General features: G+C 48.1%; 1 protein-coding gene across 2 annotated transcripts; it reads left to right on the top strand.

Annotated features, from left to right (window-relative positions):
- Nucleotides 1-23,910, top strand: ELAVL1 (ELAV like RNA binding protein 1). Of its 2 annotated transcripts, XM_010724781.3 has the most exons (6): nucleotides 1-202; nucleotides 8,360-8,463; nucleotides 8,733-8,886; nucleotides 12,389-12,614; nucleotides 16,496-16,609; nucleotides 17,734-23,910. In XM_010724781.3, exons 1-6 carry the CDS (start codon nucleotides 31-33, stop codon nucleotides 18,056-18,058), a joined length of 1,095 nt encoding a protein of 364 aa, XP_010723083.1. In that variant the 5' UTR covers nucleotides 1-30; the 3' UTR covers nucleotides 18,059-23,910. The 2 variants fall into 2 exon arrangements, with proteins under 2 accessions (XP_010723083.1, XP_010723084.1); XM_010724782.3 differs by lacking the exon at nucleotides 16,496-16,609 and having other exon boundaries at nucleotides 2-202.
- Nucleotides 23,911-26,728: the final 2,818 nt, after the last annotated feature.

The raw sequence follows: 26,728 nt of genomic DNA, 5'->3' as shown, positions 1-26,728 counted from the left end.
GGGGTTTTATCTTTGCAGATACGTTATAAGATGTCTAATGGTTATGAAGATCACATGGCTGAAGATTGCAGAGATGACATCGGCAGAACAAATCTCATTGTGAACTACCTCCCCCAGAACATGACGCAGGATGAGCTACGGAGCCTATTCAGCAGTATTGGCGAAGTTGAATCTGCAAAGCTGATTCGGGACAAAGTTGCAGGTATGATATAAGAGCAATGAAATTTAACTCGGCGGAGCCCTCCACCAGCTGCCTGGGAGCAGTTTATGTGGAATGTCTTCATGTTGCTGTCTGTCTGTGTGATCCAAGTACTGCTGTGCATCCGTAACACCTGATGCACAGTGCTTGGTCCTGCAGGATGCTTGAGGCCAAATCCAGAATCTTTCTGTGCAGTTGTGATTCCTGACCTTGAGCACCAGGATGCATACATACTTCAAGCAGTCTGAATTTGATCCCTAGCAAACCTGTTCTTCCTGCAGTCAGAGCTTTTATGGCACTGATTTCCTTGGCTATCAGGAAATGAAGCTCGGAAAGCAAATGGGATCCTGGGCTCCATCAGAGGAGGGGTGGCCAGCAGGGACAGGGAGGTGATTGTTCCTCTCTGCTCTGCTCTTGTGAGGCCCCATCTGCAGCACTGCATCCAGGTCTGGAGCCTCCAGTACAAGAAAGACAGGGAGCTGTTGGAGGGGGTCCAGAGGAGCCCACAAAGATGAGCAGGGGCTGCAGCACCTCCCCTATGAAGACAGGCTGAGGGAGCTGGGCTTGTTCAGCATGGAGAAGAGAAGCTGCGGGTGACCTCAGTGCAGCCTGCAGGACCTAAAGGGAGCCTACAGACAGGAGGGAGTCAGCTCTTGGAAAGGGGAGATAACAGCAGGACAGGGGAATGGTTTGAAGCTGAGGGAGGGCAGATTTCAGTTGGCTGTCAGGGGGAAGTTGTTTGCTGTGAGAGTGGGGAGGTGCTGAACAGCTGCCCAGAGAGGCTGTGGATCCCCGTCCATCCCTGGAGGTGTTCAAGGCCAGCAAGGATGGGGCCCTGGGCAGCCTGGGCTGCTGTGAGATGTGGAGGTTGGTGGCCCTGCATTGGTGGGGGGTTGGAGCTTCGTGATCCTTGAGATCTCTTCCAACCCTGGTCATTCTGTGATTGTGTGATGAACTCGGGATATAGATGTCAGTAAAAAGACACGTGCTGTGTGTCTGAAGCAGTGTTGTGGGCTTGCTGTTCCTCAGGCATTTCACTTGTAAGCTCTTGAAGTGGGATTGTTGGTCGCTGCTTTGAAAACAACAGGAGGAGTGGAGTATTTCGTTAGTGAAACATAACATGTACATGCGAGCAGGCAGAGCTGGGCCTGTGAGCTCTGTGTGGTTGCAGGAGCTTTTTGCACGTGCTGTCAGAGTGCTTTAACCCTCGCACAGTTTGGCTGTGTGTACAAATTGCGGTGATTCCTGTTTAGAACCCACAGAAGCTGTGGTGCAGTGGGAGATAGAGGCCATTATTGCAGTGAATGATGAGGTGTTGGTGCTGCTCGTGGTGTGCAGGCGGCTGTGCTGTGGGGTTTTCTGTTCCATGCACTCAGTACTGCAGAACGTGGTGCTGATTTAAATCATCATCTGATCCATATCAAACAGACCTTAACTATTTCACCACGAAAACCACAGGAAAGTGGGTGAAATGCACGAGAGCTCTTGCATTGCCCTCACTGATTGTGTTGTGCTCTTGAGAGTGGAAATGAGAACTGGATAACAGGAGATGTGAAATGTATTTTCTCAGTGGTTTTGTATCTCATCTGAAAGCAGTGCCAGGCTCTGGCTTTGCCTGGTGTGCTCTATCAAAATACACTCTTAGGGACAGTATGAGTAAATTCCTCATGAAAATAATGGCATGAAATGCACTTTTCTTAGAACTTGTGGGTAGCTGAGCTTTCAGCCTGGCTGTTGTAGAGTTTGAGATGCTGAGAGGTGGAGGCTTGCTTTGGAGGCTGTTTTGCAAGGAAACAGGGCTGTTCAGGGGAATGTTATGAAGCCTTTTGTTGCATGTCAGCTGCCCTACATCTCATGGTGCTGAGCAAGGCCAGGACTGTGTGCTGCGGATGAGGAGGAGGGGCTGGGGGGTCTTGCAGCAGATTTCTGCTTTCCTGCACTTGGCTGACCCTGCAGAGCTCTGTGATGGAGGAGCAGAAGCACAGAACAAAGCCTGTGGCCCTGTGACTGGGCAGTGGGCAGGTTGTGATGCTGGCACAGGAGGCAGTGGGGGAGGTAACCGCGTGTTCTGTGGGAATCAGACTTTTCAGTTTAGCTGCCTCTGACTGCATTTATTCAGTTAACAGCAGTGTTTGGGCTCAGTGCTTATTTTTCACAAGGCAGTGGCTGAGCTGTGTTTTTTCCTTGATCTATTAACGGAGCACACGGGGCAGAAAGTCCCTTCTGCCTGATTGATTGCAGTTGTTAATGATTTAGTGAACTCACCTCAGCCTCCTGCAGAGCCATTGCAGATCGATGACTGCTGCTGGAAGCGTGGCTTTGTTGGTCAAGCTGGGATAACTTCATTTTATTTCTGCAATAACCATAAAGAGAAGCACCCTTCCAGCTCTCACTGATGGCAGAAGTGAGCTGAGCTGTCAGTGTCTGCATTCTCCAGTTCATCCCCACATGTCAGAGTGATTCCAGACGTGAGTTTGCTTCAGCTGTGAAGAGTGAATCAGTGCTCAGCATCTGTGCTCTTGCAGCCAAACCTGGCGCTGCAGCTCTCTGTGCTTACATTTGTGGTGAGCATCACCTCCAGGATTTTCACACACACAGGACTCACAGAGCATTGCTCTTGCTGTCAGACTTGAAGGCCAGCACCGACTCGGAGCCCCAGGGAAACGTTAGAAGGTCACTGCCCAATATAGTGTGGCACAGTGTCAAGTCTGAGATGGTACTTTTTGCTGTGTGTCTCCCGGCCTTTTTTAGTTATTGCTGAGGCCTGCAAGTCGCCATTGACCCAGTTCAGCTGGAGAGCTCTCCGTGAGGCTGCAAGCAACGATGAGCCCCGTGGTTTGTCTGGCCTTTCTGTGCTAATGAGGCTGTGACTTTCCGAGGCTGACTTCAGACGTCCTGGTCCCAAAGCTGCGCTCTGTGCTGATCCCTGCCCAGCAGTGTGTGTGCTGTTACCTGCTGCCATGTGGGAAATGCATCCTGTCCTGTCTTTTGCATCAAGGGTGTTTGGATGATGCGCCAGGGCATCCAGACTCTGTGTTTCCAGTCTGCTGTGCTCTTACAGGTGAACACTGAGCTGTTTCCCCTTGTTCTGCAGCTGGACCAAATGCTGGAGCTAAAAATTAACATCCTGCAAGTGTATGTTTTTGTTTCAGTCTTCCCTCCCCTTGCAGGATTGCTGACACTTGCATATCCGACAGCCCTAGAGCTTTGGAACAGTTGGGTTAAACTTTTCCCACAGCCTCAGCTCCTCGTGGGATCCGTGCTGTGCTCTGTTGGAGTACCTGGGGTGTGCTGCTCCACAGCAGTGCTCTGATAGATGTTGGGGTGGCTGCAGGAGGGAGACGTCACTCCATCACTCCATTCCTGGGATCTTACACTGCTTGAGGAGAGAATAATGCATCTACACTTGGAGTGAAGGATATGATCCATCAGAGTGCACCAGAGTCTCTGCCTAAACCCGTCAGCTACTAGAATCTGGCCATGCCTGTGCATACAATGGGAGGTGATGGCAGAATTCCTTGCAGGTTCTGCACGTTGGAGTATCAGAGCTCACAGCCACGCACCTGGATCAGCAGCTCCAGGACAAAGCTCTGCCTCTGTCCTTGCTGGAAAGGCATGGAGCAGAGTGGGCATTCCTGATCACAGCTCAGCTGCACCGCCGACACGTTCTTCACCCATGGCTTACAGGATCAGTTCTAGGTGGCTGGAATGACAGGAGCCAGCACGATGCTCCTTTTCATTACATCTTCTCTGGAAGACCCTCTCATAGAAGTGGTGCAACCCAAACCAGCAGCAGGCACCTCTTAACACCTCTTAACACACAGAGGGAAGGAAGGCGTTACGTGCTGACACGTCGCTGTAGCTCCAGTGATGGGATGACTGCTCATGCTGCTGTCACTTGCTGTTCCTTTCCAGTCTACTAACAGAATTCTGAAATATTCTTGTCTCCTGGAAAGCATTCAAGTATTCTGTTTGCCTGAAATTGTTCCCTTCTGCATGGGAAACAACCACAGCGTTGTGCAGTTCTTGTCACTGTGATGGGAATGCTCTGTTACCCTGGGTTTTTTAAGACAATCTTTGATTTTCTTAGCATTGTGAGACACTGATTGCTCCTCATCATACAGAGGCACGTGAAGCCAAAAAGGCCCATGCTGATGAGCTGCTCATTGTATGAAGTGCTCTGCTTTACTAAAACGGGTGTCTTCCTTTGCCTTTCTTCTTTTCCCTCACCAACCATGATGTGAAACCTTTAATTGTGCTCTCGTGTTTCTTAGCATGTTTATACTTGGAGTTATTGCCCCGCATCATTTTGGAGCACTTTAATTCTCTTCCAGTGAAAAAGTACTTTCCATTCCAACAACTGATGAACAAAATCTATCCTAAAGCTTAAGGAACTCAGATTTTACGGTAGGTTTTCAGGGCTTGGAGCTGTTGTTCTTTCTGCAAATGGTCAAAACTTCCAACATTGTGGTGACAGTGGTGTCCCTGGAGCTGTGCCTTGCTCCCAGGGTGAAGTCCCAGCTCGTGCTGAGTTGGCTTTGTGCTTTGTGGTGTTTGTATGTGGAGTGTATGTTTGGGCTGCTGAAGTCAAGATGAGCCACGGCTGCTGCTCTGCCCATGTTCACAAACCCAGTCCTTCTATCAGAAGCTTGGCTGGGTGTGAGTATCCCATGCTGAAGCTCCCACTCGTGTCTCTTGGCTGCTCTCCTGTCCCCAGAAGATTTGCTCCATGATTTTGCTGGAACCATGATGCCAGCCAGCCTCAGTGGCCCTCTTGGTTTCTTTTGAGGATGGTTTGCTGGCTTGCTCTTCTTGGAATTCTCAACCTCCGTTCGGCTTTGGCTCTCCTGACACCAAGTGGTCTGCTTCTGATCTTCATTCTCTTACAGACCACTGCTTTTTCCATCTCCTGTGTGCTGTTTGTTTGCATTGCAGCTATGCCATGAGTTCCCTGCTCAGCCACGCAGCCCTTCTGACACTCCCACTCCTTTTCCCACATTAGGCCCTGTTCTTGTAGGCTTCAGCAGGCAGTCTTCCCAGGCCTTAGCATCCAACGCTGCCTTCCAGACCCGATGAGATAATGGGATTTGGGTATGTGTTTGAAAATAACTGATTTCTGACTAAGCCTCCAGTGCCTGAGCTTTGGGGTCTGCTTGCCAGCCACGTGCTGGGAGGTGTGAGATGGTGAAGGCCGTTTCTGGCCATCCGTTGCCCAGCTCACCCTGCAGATCCCTTGATCCGTGTGAGCTGGGTCTGCATGGAGCTGTGCAGCCTCTGCTGTCCCAGGGCACGGCTCCGTGGAGTTGGGCCAACAGCAGCGGGTCAGCGTGCATCGTCACTGCTTGTTTAGGTCTCCATTCCTCTTTGAATTGCTAGCTTTGATTTCCTGTAATTAACCAAGTAAGCAGTGGCCAGGAACACTTGAGGAAATGAGCTCAGCAGCTGCAGAGGTAACTTCTCCGTGTGAGGATGTGTGTGTGGTGGGACAGAGGCTGGGGATGAGCCGTGGGCTTGGCTGCCATGCAGACCTCCCCGTGCCTTCAGACTCACTGCACCACATGCCTTGTTTTCCTCTCAGTCATTACCAGAGCTCTTTCAAATGGGAGTGGATTTCTTCCAGTGGGGCCGGCAGTTCCCAAGTCCTCTTTATTTTCTCATCAGCTCAGGGTGCCCTCAGGAGTCCAGTGTGGCAGCACTATGAGCAGAGTGGAAGGCAAACAGCTGCTCAGCACTTCGCTGTGCTGTGCCAATGTCTGCTGAGCAGCGGGGCTGTGCTGACAGCACCTTCTGCATGCAGAGGAGATAAAACACAGGGATGAAGGAGAAGATTCTGCGTTGTGTGATTTCATTTGGGTGTAGCAGTCCCACCCCCTTCTCATTTCCGTGCTGGTCAGAGAAGCCATCAGTTTCATTTAGCAATGAAACGGCTTCTTTCTAGTTTGGAAACTGGATTTCTGGAGCTGAAAGCCACCCTAGCAAGGCCAAGGGATGCACTGCCCTGAAAGCCCAGCTGGGTGCTGTCATCTGAAGTGCTGTTCTGTCCACGTTGGCTTCTGTCCCTGCCTTCTCTTCTCGCAGGATGTTCTGATCAGGAGCTTCATTGAGAAGTGGGAAAGGTGCAGAGCGGTGCTCAGGTGAGGATAGTGAAGAAAAGACATGGGGGATGTGGTCACTGTGGGTAATTGGGGGGCAGGCAGTAGGAGGAGTGAGCACGCATAAGCTGGAGGACAGCACTTCCACAAGAACAAGTGGGTATGAAGTAAATAGGGATAAACTCGGAGCCACTTTTAGAAAGGGAGAGCTTTGGAGGGGGATTTCTAGGGTGTGCTCTCAGATTGGAGGTGCTGGGGTGAAAAGCCAGTGGATTTCCCTGTGAAGTTCCTTCTTTAGGGGAGGGCAGTCGGTACTGCAGGGTAACTGCAGGGCTTTGGCCTGGGTGGTGACTTTTGGTCCCCTGTATCCACAAGTGTGGTTACGTGTGTATGGGATAAAAACGAAAGTAAGTAGCTTAGCCTTCCTTGTCACTGATCTCGGACTGTGCACCAGCACTTAAGCCGTCCAAGGCTCTGCAGGGCAGCTGCTGGCCAAGGAACAGCAAATTCTTCCCGTGTTCTGGGGACTGAATGCAAGAAAGCAGAGAAGGACCTGCTCTGTTCACCTGCTCTGCACTGAGGGCCAGAACCGCGAGGGCAGCTTGGCAGGGCGATGCTGCTCAGCCCTGGCATGGCAGGCAGTGCTTTGGATGCAGCTCTCCTCACCCAGGGATGTGGCCTGGATCTTTACGGGCTGTTTCCAGAACCAGCACCACTTCTGCTGATGTGGCTTTTGTCAGAAGCTGGGGCTGTGATACCCTGCCTATGGAGCGATCCCTGCCTGCCATCTCTGCATGCTGTGGGCTCCCTCTTGGGCTCATCTTTGTTTTCTTAGGTTAGTATGCTTGGCTCCACGTGATAAACGTGTTTCTAATTGATAAATAATGCATTTTCTTAATTAGGAAGAAAAAACTCAGATAAGCAATTGCAGACTAACCATCTGTGACTGGGATTTCAGAGCTGTACCTCATCACAGTGTGCATTTGCTGTTCCATTTGCTGAAGTCATCTGTAGGTCTTTAAAAGGGAAAGGCAGAGAGGGTTGATCTGAGATTCTCCGTTGCGTTTGTTTCTGCGGCAGTTAAGTATCAGAGTAAATGTGTGTCAGGAAGGTTTGCTCTGTGCTGGTGGAGGTGTTTTAATGGATGGTAAGAGGGCAGGGTGCTGCTCCTGCACGAGGGGCTGACTTGGAGTGGGTCTGGCATCTTTCAAAAGCAAGTGTAGAAATTACTGGGGGCTGTTTATACAGCGAAATGGGTGACGTGACGTTAATTGGGTTTAGATGGGCTGGTGATGTATTGCATCTCATAACAAAGCAGACGAAGGCAGAAATGTGCCAGGCAGCTCTTCCTTGCCAGCAGAGACTGCTGCAGAGCCGGGCAGGGTTGTCAGGAGAGCCCCTCACTGGGGAGCCTGCATCCCTGTGCTGCTGTAGCACACAGAGCAGATAAATATCCAGTGAAACGTCCTTTGCCTGAAATGTTCCAAGGAGTTTTGCATTGTTACTCTCAGATTCTTTTCGTGAGAGTTAAGCATTATCTTCAAGGCTACTTTTGCTGTCACGCTTCAGCTCTGCCTGGTTTGGGGCCCTGGCTGCTCATGAGCTCTATGGACGTATGAAGGATTGAGACCTTTTTCTCTCTTGTCTCCAGGAGTGAAGGTTGAACCAAAGCACACGTGTTGTTTGGTGGCTGCTTACCCAGGAGTTTGTCTGCTGGCACCTTTCACTTTCTCCTCAAACTGCAGGAGTGTGTATTTGTGCACTTTGTCACTCTGTGCCTTTGTTACACCCCGTGAAGTTTGCAGCACTGCTCAGTATTCAGTCCTGAATTTACAGCTGATGGATCATTGAGATGAACCGTTCTCCAAGGTGTCTGAAGCAGCAAATAAGAGCTTGGGGTTCCTTCATACAATGCGTGCCAGCCTTGGGAAAGTTCTTTGGTGTATTTAAATATTTGCATGATGGATTATGTTGGAGTTCATTTTCCTCCTTTGCATTTCCTTCAGTTTTGGCAGTGATAGCTCTCTTTGGCAAGGACTGATTTAAAACAATGTGTTCTTCCCTGCAGGACACAGCTTAGGCTATGGTTTTGTGAACTACGTTACTGCAAAAGATGCAGAAAGAGCAATAAACACACTGAACGGCCTCAGACTGCAGTCAAAAACTATCAAGGTAGGACGTACAGATGAGTCTATGACAACAGCATTGTAATAAGCTTGTAATCAGGATGCTGATTGGTTCTGGTGGTGTGGGCATGGTTCTTCCTTCTGCCTGGCAGTTTTCTTTTGCCCATCTGCCTTTCCTGAACTCCAGGAAATTAAACAAAAGAATCTTGCATTGTTCATTGGGATCTAAAGGCAACAACTGGTGACAATAAGCTGCTCTCTCCATTTAAACAGACCCTCTTTTATATTTAATTTCAATGATTGATTTGTTTCAAGGTCTCCTATGCTCGTCCAAGTTCTGAAGTTATCAAGGATGCTAATTTATACATCAGTGGGCTCCCGAGGTCGATGACACAGAAGGATGTAGAAGATATGTTCTCACGTTTTGGACGCATCATCAATTCCCGTGTGCTCGTGGATCAAACCACAGGTGGGTCCAATTGCATCAGGTGGGGCTGTGATGCATGGCACCTCCGGTCCCTCCTCAGAGTCTGGATGTTCTTGGGCTGACTTAAGACAGTTTGGCTCATTGATGGCAAACTGTGGCACCTGGGGTCGGCCATTGACGCGAGTGGGATGCGCTGTCCTTTTTTGATGTGGTCTTGGTTTTGGTTTCTGTTTTTAAGCACAAGGAATGGCTTGGGCTGCTAAGCGCCGTGCTGGGCTGCAGTCTGAGCTCCTCACTTACTCTGTGTTTTCACCACCAGTTGTACCAGGCCGAGCTGCTGCTTTGCCACATCTCTCCTGCTCTGACATTCAGTGCAGTGTGTTCCTGCCACACTGCTGGCCAGCATTTAATTCTTACAAACACAACTGCTATTCAGGGGTGAATACCAAGCTCCAGATGGAAACACAAACGTGTTTCCTCCTTTATGCTAACTTGGAATTCACTCACGCAATTTCTTGATACTTTAAAACCACCCGAGGTGTTGAACGATCCTCTGTGGTTACTACAGACCAGAAGAATGAATCTCAGATGTGAATTACTGCCCTGAAATTTTCTGAATATTATGGCTTAAAAAGAAAACCAAAACAACCACCACCAAAACGCCCCAAAGAACAAAGAAATTCCTTTGTTAATTGCTGAGCTCGGGAGGGACTAAAGCTGACTTGGTGTTACGAATGTGTTTTCAGTTGTAATTTCTTACCTCATGATTTCCAACTGTATGACTGAATAGTTTGGCTTGTCCTGTGACCTGAGCACTCTGGTTTTTCCAGCAGCCCATCTGTCACTTAGGAGTTTGGAAAGTACTTCTGCAAAGACACTGCACTGGATTAGAATAGAAGATAAATGGGGAATGAGGTGTAATGCAATGAGGTGAATTGAAACATGGCAGCAGGCTTGCTTTGCACATTAGTTAAGGAGCAGCTTTGGTCTCTGTGAGGAAAGGACTGCAGTTTAGAGTGGGCAGTCAGCAGCTCCTGGTGAGATTCACCTGACTGAGTGTGGAAGTCTTACCATATACAGAGGTCACTCCGAAAGTAATGCCTCCTATTTATCTCCATGGAAACTACAGCTGTCACAAGGAGCATCATAATGCCATCTGATGGATCACATTCTCAGCCACAAAATGCTGTTTTTCAGTGTGATCACCACCATGAGTTTTCCCCAGCACGAACGAGAGCTGCATGCTGCGCTCCTACCGATCAGCAGCAGTGGAGGTGATGTGCTGTTTCACAGCTGCCACGATGGCATTCCATGCTAGGAAGATGTTGCCCACAGAGTCCACCTTTCATTGGCCCAAACAGATGGAACTGAAAAGCCCCAAATCTGGGCTATGCAGTGGGTGCACATCATGTTCCCCTCTGCAGGCTGCATCTTGAACTTTTTCTTCACTGGGGAAACCAGCCCTCCATGCACTGCTGGTTTGACTCTGGCTGGCAGAGGTGGCACCTCCTCTCATCAGAGTAGTGATGCAATCCAGGAAACCATCACCTTCAGCCTCGTGTTGGTTCAGCACGTCCTGGCAAACTGGCAGATGGTGTTCCTTCTGTTCCTGCGTGAGCAGTTGTGGGACCCACCTGGCTCAGCCTTTGTGATATCCCAGCAATGCTTCCAACACATTGAAGCCAGTGTTCAATTCTATATGCAGTTCCCAGTTTGTGCAGGTGAGCTGATCAGGATGCTCTTCATTTCATGGTGTAACAACTGTGTGCCATCTACAGTTGGCCTCTCTTTCACATCACTGCTGGAATTCACCACCCACCCCTTGCTGTTTGGTCTCCAGTAAACACGCAGTAAGGATCAGTGAATGTCTATGGGACGTGCATGGCAACACAATGTAATGGCATATTGGTGGGAAGGTTCATCCCCTACTGCCATCCCACCAACATCCACCTCTGAGATTGTGGACCAACATTGTGAAATAGGAGGCATTACTTTCAGAGCAGACCTAGTGCCTCCCTCAGAGCTGATTCCCTGTGCAGGGAACTGCTGCTGAGTGCTCTAGTTTGACCAGGCACTGTAAATGTGGATGCAGGTGAGATCTGGATACCCATCTGCAGGCACTTCCAAGCTGAGCAAGAGAATCCCATCCTTCCTGTCCTGGGGAGACAAGGATTCATTTTCTGTAAGTGATGTCTGTATGGGTCTGAGCTGGTGATCTAGGTCACAGCTGTAGGTAGAAGCAAGAAAGAAGGCACAGAAAGCTTACTGCTGGAAGTGTCCCAAGATAGCTGCCCTCCTCTGCCAGCAGAAGCTGACAGCTCTGTCCCACTCAGATGCCCTGTAGAGCCAAGTGGCAGATGCTGTCAGTGAGCCCCCCAGGAGTAATGCTGTTCCTGCTGATCCTGCTGGGGACGGCGCTGTCTGTGTCAGCCCAGAACGTGCAGCTCATGACGCAGGTGGTCAGCACAGAATGTATTTCAGGTTTCATTGTGCACACATCACCCAGGCATCTGTTCCTGGACTGCACACCTCCATCGGTGCTCAGCTCTGGGCCTGGCTGGGGCTGTGCTTCAAGGCTCACCTCCAGCAGAGGCCATCCTCCAGCTTTCAAGGCCTGATCTGTTCCAAGACACCCCTCTACTGCAGCTCAGATGAATCGAGGGAGAAGCGCAGTGACCCTCTGTGGTGGTGGTCTGCCCGATGGCATGCGGTAAATAGGATGAGATGGCATTTCCAGACGTTCTCCCGATGCCCTGAACGCAAACGTGCCTTCCTTCATGCCATTCTGGGGCAGTTTGAGGGCACAGGTTTCCCTTCTGCTTGCCACGTCCCCACAGCACACTGTATTCCTCCCCTAGCACAGAGGTAACCACGTTCAGTTCAGTTGGGTATGCTGTGGTCGTTCATGGTGCAGGTGTGCACAAGCAGGAGTCACTGCTTCAGCCACATTTCTGAAATAGGGGACCTGGCATGGGTGAAACCGTGCGTCCTCACTGCAGAGGGTTAAACACCTCCTGCTGCGGTCTGCAAGCGTGCCTTAGGGCTGGAAAACTGAAAGTGTTTGGAAAATCAGTGCCAGTTTTGTATTTGCAAGTGATTTCTGGAGATACAGTAATCAAAACCATGACGAGCTTTCTGGTTTCATTTTTCTCCCCTTTGTGGGGTTCTTTTTGAGGGGGGGTCAATTTCAAATGCCTGTTGTTGTTAATGGGAATTGTCATTTGATGCTCGATGTCACGGAGTTTGACCATGTTGGATTTTCTTTACTTTTAGCACGTGGCAGGTGTGAGCTCACTGGTTGGTAGCACTGGCACGAGCACGTTGGTTTGCCTTTTGTTTCTTAGTTTGGTGTGTGATTCTCGAGCTGCTGATGAACCAGTAGTAAATGTAGACAACTTGAAAGCTACGACCGCAGAGATTTTTAACCTTTTAATTTTTACTTTCAAGATTATTTTGCGTTTATCCTGAATTTCATTTATTTGTTTTTTGTTTTTTTTTGTTTGTTTGTTTGTTATTTTTTTTTCTTTATCGATTTGGTTAAAAGGTTTATCCAGAGGGGTCGCATTTATCCGGTTTGACAAAAGGTCAGAAGCAGAAGAGGCAATTACAAATTTCAATGGTCACAAACCCCCAGGTTCCTCCGAACCCATCACGGTGAAGTTTGCAGCCAATCCCAACCAGAACAAAAACGTGGCACTGTTGTCCCAGCTGTGTCATTCACCAGCGAGGCGGTTCGGAGGGCCGGTCCACCACCAGGCGCAGAGATTCAGGTAGGTTAGGAGGGATCCTGGTTGCAGCTGCATGCTGGGTCTCCTCATGGCAGCGCTGTGCAGCGTGATGTAAACGGATTGCTGAATTAAAAGACGATGAAAAGTGAAACCTTACTTGTAAAACGTGTGTTAAAGCCAGCGGTGTGAAGGCGCAGACAACTGCGTGTCGCCTCGGCTCAGCGCGCTGCAGGTGCCCGTCTCAACAGATCCCCATTCTGTAGTCCCTATATCTGAATGCAGGTATATTTTGGCAACTTTAATTAAAGCTCTGAACCATTGGTTCCAGCAGAGGGGGAAAATTAGTAAATCACAGTAAGTTGGGAAAACCGTGTGTTTGATGAAGAGGTCGGGTGGGGTTTCTACCTCTGTCTCCTCCTCGTGAGGTCAGGGAGGTCGTTGGCAACGTTCCTCTGCTTCCTGAGCTGTGGAAATAGTTCTGCATTTTGCCTCTGAGATTTGCTGTATCTGCTTTGAATTTGAATAGACTGAATTTGAATATGAGTTGCCTTAGTTGCTTAAAGAAGAACGCTGATGGTTAGCTGTGCTCAGGAACACACGTTGTGCTTGCTGTCCTGTAGATGAGACACTGGCTTTGTTCTGAGGTGTTCCTGACAGTTTGAGAGTATTCTTGCCCTGTTGAGAGTTGACATCTGTTTTTTTTTCCTCCTCTGAGCTGTGGGTCAGCTCAGCAGCACCTGGACTGCAAAATGCAGGGCAGTCAATGCAGTACCAGCATTGTGGTGACCATAGCAGAGCTGTTAAGAAGAGCCAGGCACAGCATATCTCCAGTAGGAGCAGGGCTTCTGTCATCTGTTACCTTGTAGGAAACATAAGAAAAAAATCCTTACCATGTGATTGGACACTTAGAGAGACTGTGTGTGCTCCAAATCTGCCATCCCTGAGCAACCTGCTTCCTTTCTGTTGTAGCACAGGGGGTTCCATGCAGGCACTCTGTAGCTCGGAGCTCTCCTGAAGCTCTAGCCTTTCTGTTGCATTCCCCCTCCTGGGCAGCTCCTTCTCCCAGCTGTGAGCGTGCTGCTGGAGGAGGAACAGAGGATGTTCTGTTGGGTTGGCTGAGGTAGTGGAGGAGCAGGTCTGGGTTAGGGCTTGCTGCTCTGGGCAGGTAATGGAGCTGAGGTGAAGCTTCTCCAGTTGACTTGAAGAAGAGCCGTCCATTTCTCTTCATGTCTTGAGTGTCCAGAGAGGGTCAGTGGAGCTGTGAGGGGTCTGGAGCACACATGTTAATGGGGAACAGCTGAAGGAATGGGATGGGTCAGTCTGGAGGAGGCTCAGGAGGACCTCATTGCTCCCTACAACTGCCTGAAAGGAGGTTGTGGTGGGAGAAGGTCGGCCCCTGCTCCAGGTAACAGCAATGGGACCAGAGGGAATGGCCTCAGGTTGTGCCAGGGTAGGGTCAGGTTGGATAATAGGGACAAGTTCTTCCCCAAAAGAGTGGTCAGGGAGTGGAATGGGCTGCCCAGGGAGTGGTGGATCACCATCCCTGGAGGTGTTCAAGGAACGTGTAGTTGTGGTACTGAGGGACGTGGTGCAGTGGGCAGTATTGGTGGTAGGTGGATGGTTGGACTGCATGATCATGGAGGTCTTTTCCAGCCTTGGTGATTCTACGATTCTGTGATTCTTCAGAAGTTTGGCCAGCACATCCACTATCCCACAGCCCTTATTTCTTCCCACCCTTCAGGCTAACTGCAGGGGGTTGGAACTTGATCCTTGAGGTCCTTTCCAACCCAAGCCATTCTACACTTCTATGATGCTGACAGAGCAGTTGATGCTGTGTTAAAGCTTAGGGGCCATGGCTTGGGCTGGGTCTTGTCTGCTTTCTGCAGTGCACAAAGCCTGGTGAGATGATAAGCTGCCCCCAGAGCGCTCACAGCCTGCAGAAATGATGCTTGTGTCCGCTACTTCAGAGGCTGAATACTTCAATTAGCATTTTGATTACACTCCATCTCATTCCATCATACGATGGAAGGTAAATCCAGGATTAAGCCTATTGTATCTCTAATTTGTAATTATTAATTTCCTACGGATATTGCTCAGATCCTTTCTTGAACGTTCCCCTCATCCTTTCCAGTTCCTGCAGTGTTTGTGGCATACCGCTCACATCAAGGGCTGGCCTCCGTGGGCATCGAGTCTCTGTGTGTTGAACTCTTCAGGAGTCAAGCTTCCAAAGGCTGAAAATCCAGACCAGAGTCCCCAGCTGCCCTATGTACTCTTCTATAGTTCACCATTTTTATGCTAGAGGAATGTTTGTTGGGTTGGGTTTAGTTGTTTTTTTATTTCTTGCAAATCTTGAAAATAGAGCTAGGTAAGCTGAAGCACTTCCAGGCTTGTTGGGAGTTAGAGCTTAAGAATGTAGCTTTGGAGATGGTGTTCTAGCATGTTTAAAGTAAGCCCTGAAATGTATTGAAGATGTGGAGGTTGGTGGCCCTGCCTGTGGCAGGGGGGTTGGAACCTGATCCTTGGGGTCCCTTCCAACCCAAACCATTCTGTGATTCAGTCTGTTTTCATAAGAGCTAGCAAAGGGCTGTTTGTATAAAGTAGCAAAGCAAAAGTTTACAGATAAAGATTAGGCTCACTCTGGGGCTGTGGCTCAACCTGGCAGGCAGGTTCCCTGAAAGAGGGGAGAATCAGGGAGGAAAAACAGCAGCACTTAACAGCTGAGATAAAAACTATTTGCGAAGACAGGAAAGAAAGAGAAATACATGTACTGTCACCATTACTGTATATCCTGCTTACAGGTGATGCATGATGCTCACCTCCCACCGGCTGATGCCCAGCCTGCCCCAGCAGTGCAGGTAGGACACCTCTCGGGCCAGTGCAGGTCAGCTGTGATGGGGCTGTTTGGGTTTTGCTTGTTTTGATAAACCTGAAGCATTTCTGTAAGTCAAAAAGCTGAAAGAGGAGAATTTGTTTGAAAATAATTGTGCTCAAAGCGTGGCAGGGCTTACTATTTCCCATGATTTTGCACGTTCTAGATTTGTTGTCCCCTGGCTTTCAAGCCCCATCTCCTTTGCAGCACATGTTGTGGTGGGGTCTTGCTGGCCTGGGGCTTTGTAGCAGGCAGGTGCTGCTGGAACCAACACTGCATGGCTCTGAGCTCAGGGATTCCTGCACACAGCGACCCAAGACTGGTGATCTGTTGAGATGAACCTTTTCCTGATAGGAATTAAGATAAGGAGATCATTACTCACACAGAAGAGTTAGAAAGCTGAAAAGTGTCTGTTGGGGGAAAAAAAAAAAACAAAGAAAGAACTAGAAGGATATGAAGCATGCCAACAGAGGGACGTTTTCATATGGAAGCAAAATAAATGCTCAGTAGATGTCACAGAACTACGTGGGTTAGCGCGTTTCATTCTGCTCCTCTTAACCACTTTCTCAGTTTTACTGTAGTGCAAGGATCCCCAAACTCGGATGTGCTCGGGGTTGGCCAGCAGTGGCAGCAGCAGTGAGTACCTGCAGCGTGAGCTCAGGGGCAGCCACGCCAGCAGCAGGCTGGGCTGCAGGCAGCAGCGGTGCCGAGAGGGGAGGGCTGTGCCCCCGCAGGCTCCCCTGGGCCAGGGGGTCTCCCAGCTCAGCTGCCCTGGGAGGTGAGCTCTGCTGGAGAGCTGGGGCTGCGGGTTGGGACCGAGCTGATCTCTAAGTGTGAGCGCACCCACCTGCACGCGGTGCTGATCTGGCTGCCCTGCCTCTGTGCGTGCCGGCGGCTCTGCTCCCTGTCCTCCTCGTTCACGCTGCTGCAAGCCCTCTCTTCTATACGAAGGCAGCTCCTGTCTTTGCACAGGGTGAGGAAAAAGCCAGCGGGGAAGTGTTGGGCACTGCGTGCCGTGCTCGCTGCCCAGACATGCGTTCCCTGTTTCCTCCAGGTCAGCAGAGAATCAGGATCTGCCACCGCCATGTCCTTGGCAGAGAGCAGCACGTGTACCGCATTTAAGTGGTTTGCATATCACCAGTGGTACACCACAGTTTGGGAACCCCTGGTATAGTATAATTATATTTCTACAATCACATGGCCTCACATTTTTATATAATACATAAGCAAAAGGGATCAAATGGAGGTTTTCTGCTTTAACTTTCACATTTCCTGACCTTTGAGTGCTTAGCTGTGCAGCTGTAATATTGCATTAAAATGTCCTAAAGCTCTGAATTTCCAGGACGAAGAGCAGAAATAGAAGATTAGAGGGGACTGATATGTGGGTTACGGGAGAAAAGAAAATAATACAGAGCAAGATATAGCAGAAAATAATTCTTACTCAGATGCCAGAGGGTAGATTTAAGGAGAGCGGGCAGGTGGTGGTAAAATACCCAGTTCAGTCAAGTCAGATGAGTCCAGGGTATGGAGTTGGCATAAAGTGGGTGAGAAGAGAACCGTAAATACTGGGTACAGAAAACCACGTCCTTAAAACTCGTGTTCTATTTTTACATTTGAAAACCACTGCAGTTAAGAGATATTCATACCTGGAATTAAGGAATGATAAACCAAAATGTCAGTTCTGGAGCTAGAAGTGTGGGACAGCCCAGCTGCTGAGGATGGCCTGGGGGAGCACCAGCATGTCCTTGGCTCTGCTTTTGTTCTGGCCCACAGAAAGAGATTGAAATTAGCACACGCACAAACGCTACTCCTGAAAGAAAGCCTTGGACTTACGGGGTTCCCAGTGTGCTACTGCAGAGCCAGAAAATATAAAAGGATATTGGCACAGCTGAGGATGTTGGATATTGGAGCTGGGGGTGGCTGGGGGCAGGCTGGGCTCCGGGGAGGGGCTGCACGTTGCCCCGTGCTCCAGCAGTGCCGCGCTGGGTTCCAAGGGCTGATCTGAGTCCCGTGTGGAGGTGATGGCGTAAACTTGCCTTGGGACGGCACCACGGCCTGCCTATTTCTAAGTACAGCGCCCTGTAGGTATAAGTAGAGCAGGTGGAATACGTAACGCTGTTTCTCCTGGCAGCTGTCAATTTGGTTGATTGTCAATTTGAATGCGTAAACGTTTCTTTCTGGCGGTTTTGATATCCGTGTAGAAAATATTCATTCTCAGTCGCTTCCCGTTCAAGTTGATTTGCTGAATTGAATTGAACTTTTACATGCAATATTGTGCTTTTTATTTGCTAGGTTCTCTCCTATGGGTGTAGATCACATGAGTGGGCTTTCTGGTGTAAATGTTCCAGGAAACGCATCTTCTGGCTGGTGTATCTTCATCTACAACCTTGGTCAAGATGCTGATGAGGGAATCCTCTGGCAGATGTTTGGCCCCTTTGGTGCGGTTACCAATGTGAAAGTTATTCGGGATTTCAACACCAACAAGTGCAAAGGTTTTGGTTTTGTGACCATGACAAACTATGAAGAAGCTGCAATGGCCATAGCAAGTCTTAATGGCTACCGCCTGGGGGACAAAATCTTACAGGTTTCCTTCAAAACCAACAAGTCCCACAAATAACTTGCTCGTGCTTTTTGTATGGAATAGATAATGGAGTGACAGAAGTTGAAACATTTTTGTTAGTGTAAAACTCATTTTGCGCCAATTTTCACAAGTGTTTGTCTTAGTCTAAATGAGAAGTGGAAAAGGTTTTATATTCTGGGATGCAACTGACATGTTCAAATGTTTGAAATCCCACAATGTTAGACCAATTTTAAGTTGCTTTAAGTTATTTCATTTAAAAACATGTTAAAAAAAAATAATAACAATCCCCTGAAATCTGAAGTAGATTGCATTTAACTAGACCCTCTGGATGGTGGTAAAATTGAAGCATGCTTTCACTTATGAGACTAACATTTGTTCCATTGAATGTTGTCTGCAAAAACTGGAATCTCTTCTAAAAACTATCAGGCTGAATTAATGGATTTGCTTGTTTCTCATGTTGTTGTTTTTCTCACCCATTCTCCTGACCCCTCTGCCCCCCTCCCCCGACTCGCTAGTATGGAAGAAAAGTTGAGAAATACTAATGTTTTAGTTGACAGTAAATTTGTTTTGCCGATTAATACTCATTGCTACGTGTCGTTGAGGATTACGCTTTATAAAGTCGAGGTCTTGTAAGTAGTAGCATGCCAGCATAACTTTTAACACCATTGATGAGGTAAGTTGCACACCGAGCAGTGGCCAAGCTGTCAAATTGAAAGGTTTTAGCAACATTTCCTTTTAAAGCCCAACATTTTTAATAAGAACGGACCAAAGAGTTTCAAAGAAACTCCGGGAAGATTTCAGAGTCAAAATGAAACTCCACAAAAGTGTGAATATGTGTCGCTACGTTATCAAACTGAATCTCTTCTGTCCAGATATTTAATGCATGGTGCACTACTTACTGGTACATTATAACGCAGCAAGATACTCGTTTTCAAAGATCATTATAGTCTGAATTCCTTTGGTAGTTCTATTTTGTAAAGAAAAAAAAAATTGTAAACATTTGAGCATTGTATTTCTCGCATCCCTTCTAATGAGTGCTAGATTTTTCTATTTTAATAGGATTTTGTTTTGACAACTAGCTTTACTTATTGAACACTCAGCAGAAAAGTACTTACGACTTGCAAGTTAGATATTAACAAAGAAAACCCTTTGATTTGTAGATTTAAAGATTAATCCCCCAAGTTTTCTGCAGACTGCCTTGAAACTTTGAGTTGTTCTGTTTCTGTTAATTTTCTTTTGCTTTTTTGTGTTTTTTGTTTGTTTTTACTTTTGCATTTAAGAACATTAAATTTGATTTTGTTTTGCTCAAATTTTGTTTTGTTTTTTATTTTCTGTTATTTTTTTGCTTAAGTATTGCACAAAACGTCCAGCTTTCAAGAAAGTGTTGTTTTATAAAGAGCGTAGTTCCTCCTAAAGAGTCTTAATTTCGTCCTTTGACAGATGAGTAGAAGGAAAAGGGATGTGAAATGAGAGCACTACAGTACATCTGTCACATAGAGCCTGTGTTCCCCGGGCTGATGTAACCCTGCGCTGCTCTTTGGTAGGAGGCCTGGGAAGGATTATTGGGTACAGGCTGTGTGAGGATGCTGTGCCTGGTAGAGACGTGCTCTGTGCAACCTCCAGGTAGGTTCAGTTGCCAAAAAATTAGGGCAAATGGGAAAACCGGGTCAGTTCCATCGCAGTGTCTCCTTTTTGTGTGAACCTCTGCCAGTCCCAAGCTGTGTCCCTGTGCCAGAGGCTGATCCTGGCTGCCTGCAGCGCTCCCATCCCCTGCTGACCTTGCCTTGCGTCGGGAGAACCTCGCTTCCCTCTTGCAGCAGGACTGGAGGTCACCCCGGGAAACCTGCGCCTTCATCTCTGCACACCGCAGCCTGAGAGCAGCTGCACGCACTGCCCGGCTCTGCTTCTTGCTCTCAGCACTGCTGGGAGCTGCTGCTGATGGTTCTGGGATACGGATAGGGCACAGCGAGTGTCCTCCCGCCGCCTTTGTGTGCGGTGAGCTTAGGCAGGTTGTGCCCTTCTGCACGTTCTGCCTCGCCAGCCCTGCCCGTCCTGCCTGCTCTCTTCTGAGAATATACCCAATACAAGGTACAGAATTCCAGTAGAGGGAATGGAAGCCCAGTTTGGCACAGAGGTGCTTTGTAAGGCAGTGCCGGAGCAGTCCCCATTCCCAAGCGTGCTGTCTGCCACCCACTTCTGGCTGTCTCTTCCAGCATCTGTTCCAGATGTTTCTGTGTTTATCATCCATTTATCACTTCGCTTCTGGTGTGCAAGAAAAGGTTTCGAAGCGCTGTTGGGATTTCTCCCAGATTACAGCTGCGTAGTGCAGAGCACCTTTTTGCTGTGTCCCATTACCTCTTGACCTCACTACTTCACCATTCCGCTGGAGTGAACCTGAAGTGGTTTCCAGTTTCCTCTGATTCTCTCTTGCCTTGTTTCACCTAAGGTTTTTGTAACCAAGTGGCGGCTGCTGCTTTATCAGAGGATCTCCTGCTGATCCACTCTTCCCAAATCCGACTTTGCATCCATGACCATTACAGACATGCTGCTCTTCACACCACTGCTTGCTTACCAACAACCTCATTCTCTTTTAACTTTTCTTGGAGGCTTTTTGGCACAGCTGTCATCCAACTGCTTCCTTATTTCCCCCTCTCCTATTCTTTATTAAATAAGAAGGAAATTCAGGATATTGTTTCAGTAGTGCTATGGAAGTTTCCCCTATGAGATGTCTGATCCTGGACTTCTTCAGTAGTTGCTCTGAGAACAGTTACTGGGCAGTTTAGCCAAGCAAAGCATTGCCTCTTGAGTCAGGAAAGGAGGAAAAAATGTCCCACTAAAACACCAAGAGCTGATGGTGGAAGAAGTACTTGGTCTGTTGGCTGTGCCATTCTCACAGTAACTGTTTGGCTTTAGCAGCTGAGCTCAAGAAATTAAGCATATGTATTCATGATGCTTTTGGTCCTAAACAGTGACCAGCACATCACACTGGTAAAGGGCAAAAGGGAGCTGCTGGGAGTGGAAACTGACTTATAAGACCAGAAAGGTGCAAAGAGCTGGGTGTCCTTCCCACGACATCCACACAGCTCTCTTTCAGGCTGACCCCTAATTTCACCTCTTTCCAAAGCAGTCTTGGCCTTGTAGCTCTCAGGGACTTGAAGGTTGAAAAAAAAAAAGGTTATCTACAGTTTTCATCCTTTCATTCGAGGTGGTGTGATTCCTTTCAGGTGACCCTTCTGTCTCTGGGATCGCGAGGTCTTACAAGAATATGACTGGAGCTCGGTCATGTTGCTCAGCAGTTCCCATCCTATTGCTGAGTTAGGGTGTTATGGTGGGATTTTAAGGAACTGGGTTCCATAGACCATCCAGGAGATGTTTTATGTGGTGTCAGGACCCTGAATGTGGAACGCTCTCCTTCTCTTACTCAACATCCATCCATTTCTCTGCTTCTGTTTTTCCAACACCTGCTGTGCTTGGCAGCCCCAGGGGATGGCTGCGCTGTTTGGGACGGCCCAGCCCTGCAGGGTGGGCTGTGTTCTTCAGGGACTGCAGGGTTTCACTCTAAAATGAGACAGTGCTGAGCAGAGGGCTGTCCTGGGGGTGGCTCAGAGCCGCCCCTAAACTTCTCTGAAGATGTTCTGGATTTGAGCTGTGTTGTGCAGGACTTAAACAAACAAACAAACCCACCAAAATACAGGGTTTTTTAGGTTGAAAAATTAAAAAAGAAAAAAAAGAAAAAAAAAGGTTTTAACAGAGTTTTCTTGCAGGCTTTGTTCAGGCTGGTCTTTTCTGATCTGTTGGTTTATTAATGAGCTTTTATTCCCACCCAGTACCTGACACTTACTTCCCATATCCCTGGTAGGAAAGGGGTGCAGCCCCTGCACAGACATCCTGTTCACCATCAGCAGAAAGGGTCGTTGCACAGTAAATACAGAGCAGGGAGCTCCGGTGTTGCTGTGTGCCGTATGCAAGCTGGCAAAGGCAAGTGCAGCCTCTTCAGAAGAACTCAGAACCATCAGAAGGGCTCTGACCAGGGGCAGAATCAAAGCAGCGTAGCGTTCTGTTTTGTTTTCTCATGGTTTCATTTTGGACTGTGTCTGTATGCTCAAGCGTTGAGTTTTTGTCCTTTGAGCCACGCTGCTTTTCTGCAGTGTCTGTGCTGCACTGTGCTATATAGAGGGGAGCTGAGCCCCCCACCGCCCCCAGCCCCTTCCTATGCTGGGGGGAGGTCTGTGCCCTAGGGTGGAAGGAGCAGGAGCTGTCCTAGCACAGCTCTGACGCTACCCTCTGGTGCTGGTGTCCTTTGAATCTCTGTGTCGCGATAGCACGGACCCCAGTGAACATGGAGAGGTACACGAGTCACGGAGATAGGGTGAGCCATGCAGCTGTCGGTGGGAGCGCTCCCGTGTGGTGTGGGCATTTCTGTACAAAGCCATTAAAAGTGGGCACGCCTGCACCGATAGCAGGAGGGGTCTGCAGCTGCGAGGGAGGTGACCGAGTAACTGGAGAGGTAATGCAGATTTCGGATGCTAAGTTTCGGAAGCAAGTGGTCCCTAGGGTCCTTAAATAGTTGTTCTCATGTTATTTTATTTTAATGTTTGGGTAAGATCAATAAAACAAAGATTCTTCACATATTTCAGGAAAGATTTTTTTTTTCCCCCAGTGTATTCTAAACTGGAATAACTGAAGCTGTTTTTCTTTTTGGCTGAGTTTATCATTATGTATGTGCTTAAGAAACAAAAAAAAACAACCGCTGAGAGCATCCCCTCGTGAGCTTTTCTACCCAAAGCAGCAGCTGAATGGTAGAACAAACTGCTTATTGAAGCGAGGTCCTCCAGGAAACAAAACCCTCTGAGAACCGGTAGGATTTGGGGGCGGGTTTATTTTTCTATGTAAGACACGGCTTTTTGTGAACCGCTGACGGTGTCCCTGTGGCTCAGCTGCTGGAACTCATATATATATTTATTTGTACATATGGATGTGCTTGTCCCAGCACTGCCCAGAGAGGTGCTGTGCTGTGCTGTGCTGTGCAGGACGAGGCGCCTTGCACTGAAGCTCAGGGCAGAAGTGCTGTGGGGAAGGGACCAAATTCACACCTGGCACAGGAAAACACCGCTCCCTTTTTGCTCACCTCGTGGTTTTATCACCCTGCGTGCTTTAATATCGATACTTGGCAGCAAATCTCGCCTTATTCTGTGCTCTTTGCCGTAGCTCCGCGCTTCCCAGTGCTGGTGCTGAGCACCACGCGGATCGTTACAGCAACCAGAAGCTTAGCACTCATCTTACACAGTTATTGCACCCTATTTGTTTTCTACTTTACAAAGCAAGCGGGGAAAGTAAATAGCAAAACTGAGCACAGCCTTCCTGCTCCCAGCGCGGCCGCAGACCCGGCGCAGCCGTTTTTCTGTTGGGTGGAATTTCCGCCACGGAACGTTGGTGTTGGCCGTGGGAGATGGGTAGGAGCAGGGCTGCCACTCGGACCGCTGCGTTCGGAGCCTTCATTTCCCTCTTCCTTGTTCCCAAAGGGGTTGGGGCGACTTCTCGGCGGTACGGCCAGCCGTTCTCAGGTGGTCGTTGGGAAGAACTTGAAACCAGTCAGGACAAACCTTGGTCTGCCAGTATGAATCACGCTGTACTCCTTTTCTTGATTTAATTTCCCTTATCTTCTGTAATCTTTTGTTTATAAATTGATCTGTTTGTGGGACAGAAGGTTTACCGATTGTTTTCCGTTCTGTACAGTACACGGTTAAACATTTTGTATATTTAGTGTGTTTTTAAGTTATTGGTTTGTTTTATATCAAATAATTTATTTTTCAGGTACCATTTTCATTTACGCTTTGTTTTTACATGGGTTTATTTTAAATAAAGTATGACACTGCTTTCCAAATGTCTGAAACGAAGTGGAATCCCATTGTGTTATTTTGAGAGTATTTATGTAAAAACCGTATTTTAGAAAGAGTTGCAAAAATGTACCAACGCCGTCCTTTTGTCCTTGAAAACCTTCAGTTCAAGTGCTTGGGAATTGTCTGGTATTTATTTCTTTTCTTTTAAAGTGGCTTGGAAAGTTGGGATTCTCATACTGGAACAGTTGAAAGATGGGTTGAACGCAGCAGCACTTCTGTAGAATCCCGTGGATGGAGTGTTGCTTTCTTATGGTATTTTCAAAATTAAAGGAAACAAAGCCTCGATCCCTTACCCTCGTTTTAATATAAAATTTAATTTAATTTAATATGAAAAAGGTTTTTTTGTTTGTTTGTTTGTTTTTTTGTTATTTGTTGGCCAGCACGTTCCTTGCTGGTTTGGTTAGCTCCTTATTTATACCATGTTTGTCATGTTCCTAAATGAGCTGTGGTGGAAGCTGATGTATCGCGGAACGGTATCGAGCTTTTACTTAATGGTTCCTCCTTGGTTCTTCTCCTGCAGGAATTGGGGTTTCTTTGTGCAATTTGGAATTCTGATGTTTTTTTTCAGAGTAATACGAACTGTGTTTGCAATTGGGTGGATTGAGTTTGCTCCGCTAAAGCTTTTGTTACGCGTAACACGATGAGAATGATGGAATTAAAAGAAGGCACAGGGCTGACTTTTTACCTTTCAGGAAATGTTGTTCTCTCCGTCTTAGGACGTTTATCCCGCTTGATTAAAAAACTAAATAAAATAATAATTAAAAAAGAGCACCAGCACCAAACCAGGCCCCAGCTATAGGCCACTGCTCAGAAATTTGGGGTTGGTTGGTTGGTATTTTTTTGCAACTTTTGGAGAAAGCCCTTGGGATGCAGTGCTCCTCCATCCCCAGGGTCGGGCAGGAGCTGGTTGCTCTGGTCTGGGAAGGGTTGGCCCAGCGGGGTGTGCGAAGCGCTCGTGAAGCTGTGCTGGAAGGACCCGCTGCTGTCCTGCCCAGAGCTGTGTGCCCCATGCTGGAGATGCCCGAGGCCACGGAAAGCCTGGTGCCCTGAGCTGATAGTGTGTCCCTGCCTGGGGTCGGAGCTGAATGGCCCCTCTCCTCCCTTCCACCCCAACCATCCTACGGAAGGCGTAGAGCTGCCAGACCAGCTCAGAGCTTTGCAGAGCTGTGTTTCCAGTTCTTGCTGCTGCAGAAATGGCCTGGTTTCCCAGTGCTTACCAGATTGAAATTGTTCTTCCTGCTAGAATTTAAAGAGCAGAAATGAGTATTTTTGGTTGCTGCCTATTGAACAGGTTACGAGATGTGCAATATCTATTGCAAACAGGAGCTCGTAATCCCCAGCACAGAATTTTAGATGTTCCTGGCTTCTTTGCAGCAGAACTGCAGCACCTTCAGTGTGATTCCTCCCAAAGGACATTACCTCAGTGGGATTGCTTTGTATCTTTCAATTCCGTGAGAAGCAATAAGAGAAAACATACACTGACAACCAGAAGTTTTGCCACGAGCCATGCCCATCAGGTTTGTCCCCCCTGTCAGAAATGGCCATTTTTACAAAGAGAAAAAAAAATCCCAATCTAGTCTGGCCACATTAACCCTCAGGTGGAGATAACTTGGGATGGAGGTTCCCTTCCTGCAGCTCCCCCCTTGGCTGCGGGCTGTGCCGGAGGCTGTTGGTGGCTCACAGTGCTGTGCCTCTCTGCTGTCACCACCAGATCTCCCAGAACAGTGTTAGATGACACTGATTGCTGTCTCACTGGTCTCTGCTCTTTAAAATATATATATTTTTTTTTCCATTTGAATAGTACCGTTATTACATAATGCAGTTAATGTTATTTTTTCCGGATTGATTGACTTCTCTCTGCAGAGCTGCAGCTGGAGTGCTCCTCACGTCCGTCCAGGAGCTGACGCAGAGCTTCACCAACTCGTAAAGGCAGCTGAGACTCTTCGTGCATTCTCTGAGTAACCAGCAGACTTCTGACACATCCTTTAACTCAACTTCTATTTGAATGTGTTGGAACAGATAACAGATCCTGCTCCCAAGCTCAGCCCAGTGCGTGCTGCAGAGAGCAGAGGAGAGCAGAGCAGAAATGGTTTGGCTTGGGAGCAGTGTGGGGTCGGTGTGAGCGGTGCTGGGCTGCAGCTCATGTGGCACAGGAGGAGTGTGTGCTCACACTCCAGACCTCAGCATGGTACTGCAGTTCACGTTGGCTCTGGTAAGTCAGTCCCCGTGCTTTTCTGAAAGCAAACAGGTTTGGTCTTGGCTCAACCAGAACTGTAAAATTGGGTTGAGGTGTTTTTGTGAGCACAAATCCTACCTGACACCTCTTTGTCTCAGTTTGTTCCCTCTGTTTTGCATCTGTCAGGCGATGAGTCTTCATGTGTGTGTGTGTATGCATGTGTTAAAGTGTAGGCTGTAGTTATAGATGGTTTATTTATAACATGCATCTATCTCAGTTGCATACATTGATGCGTTCTGTGCTCTGTGTGCACACGTACACTGTTCCACATGCATACACAGTGTGAAGGTAACTTGCAGAATCATGTACAGAAAACTTGAAACAAAACTCGTACAAAGATATATCCCTAAAAATCTGAGCTTTTGTCAAACTTCGGAGTCGTGAAGATGTTTTGTAACAGCAGTCCAATAATGTGACAAGCAGGAGACAGAGCTTTAAGAGAACATGGTACCCACATTTCTCTAAAACTTCTCAAAATAACTTCAGGCACCTCCATCTCGTGCATCATCTGGTAACACACAGCATCGCTGTTCTTCAGGGATTGCTTCCCAATTGCTTTTCCCCAGAATC

Source organism: Meleagris gallopavo, chromosome 30 (assembly GCF_000146605.3).
Source record: "Meleagris gallopavo isolate NT-WF06-2002-E0010 breed Aviagen turkey brand Nicholas breeding stock chromosome 30, Turkey_5.1, whole genome shotgun sequence".
NCBI classification, from domain to species: domain Eukaryota; kingdom Metazoa; phylum Chordata; class Aves; order Galliformes; family Phasianidae; genus Meleagris; species Meleagris gallopavo.
This window is presented reverse-complemented; position numbering and strand designations above follow the sequence as displayed.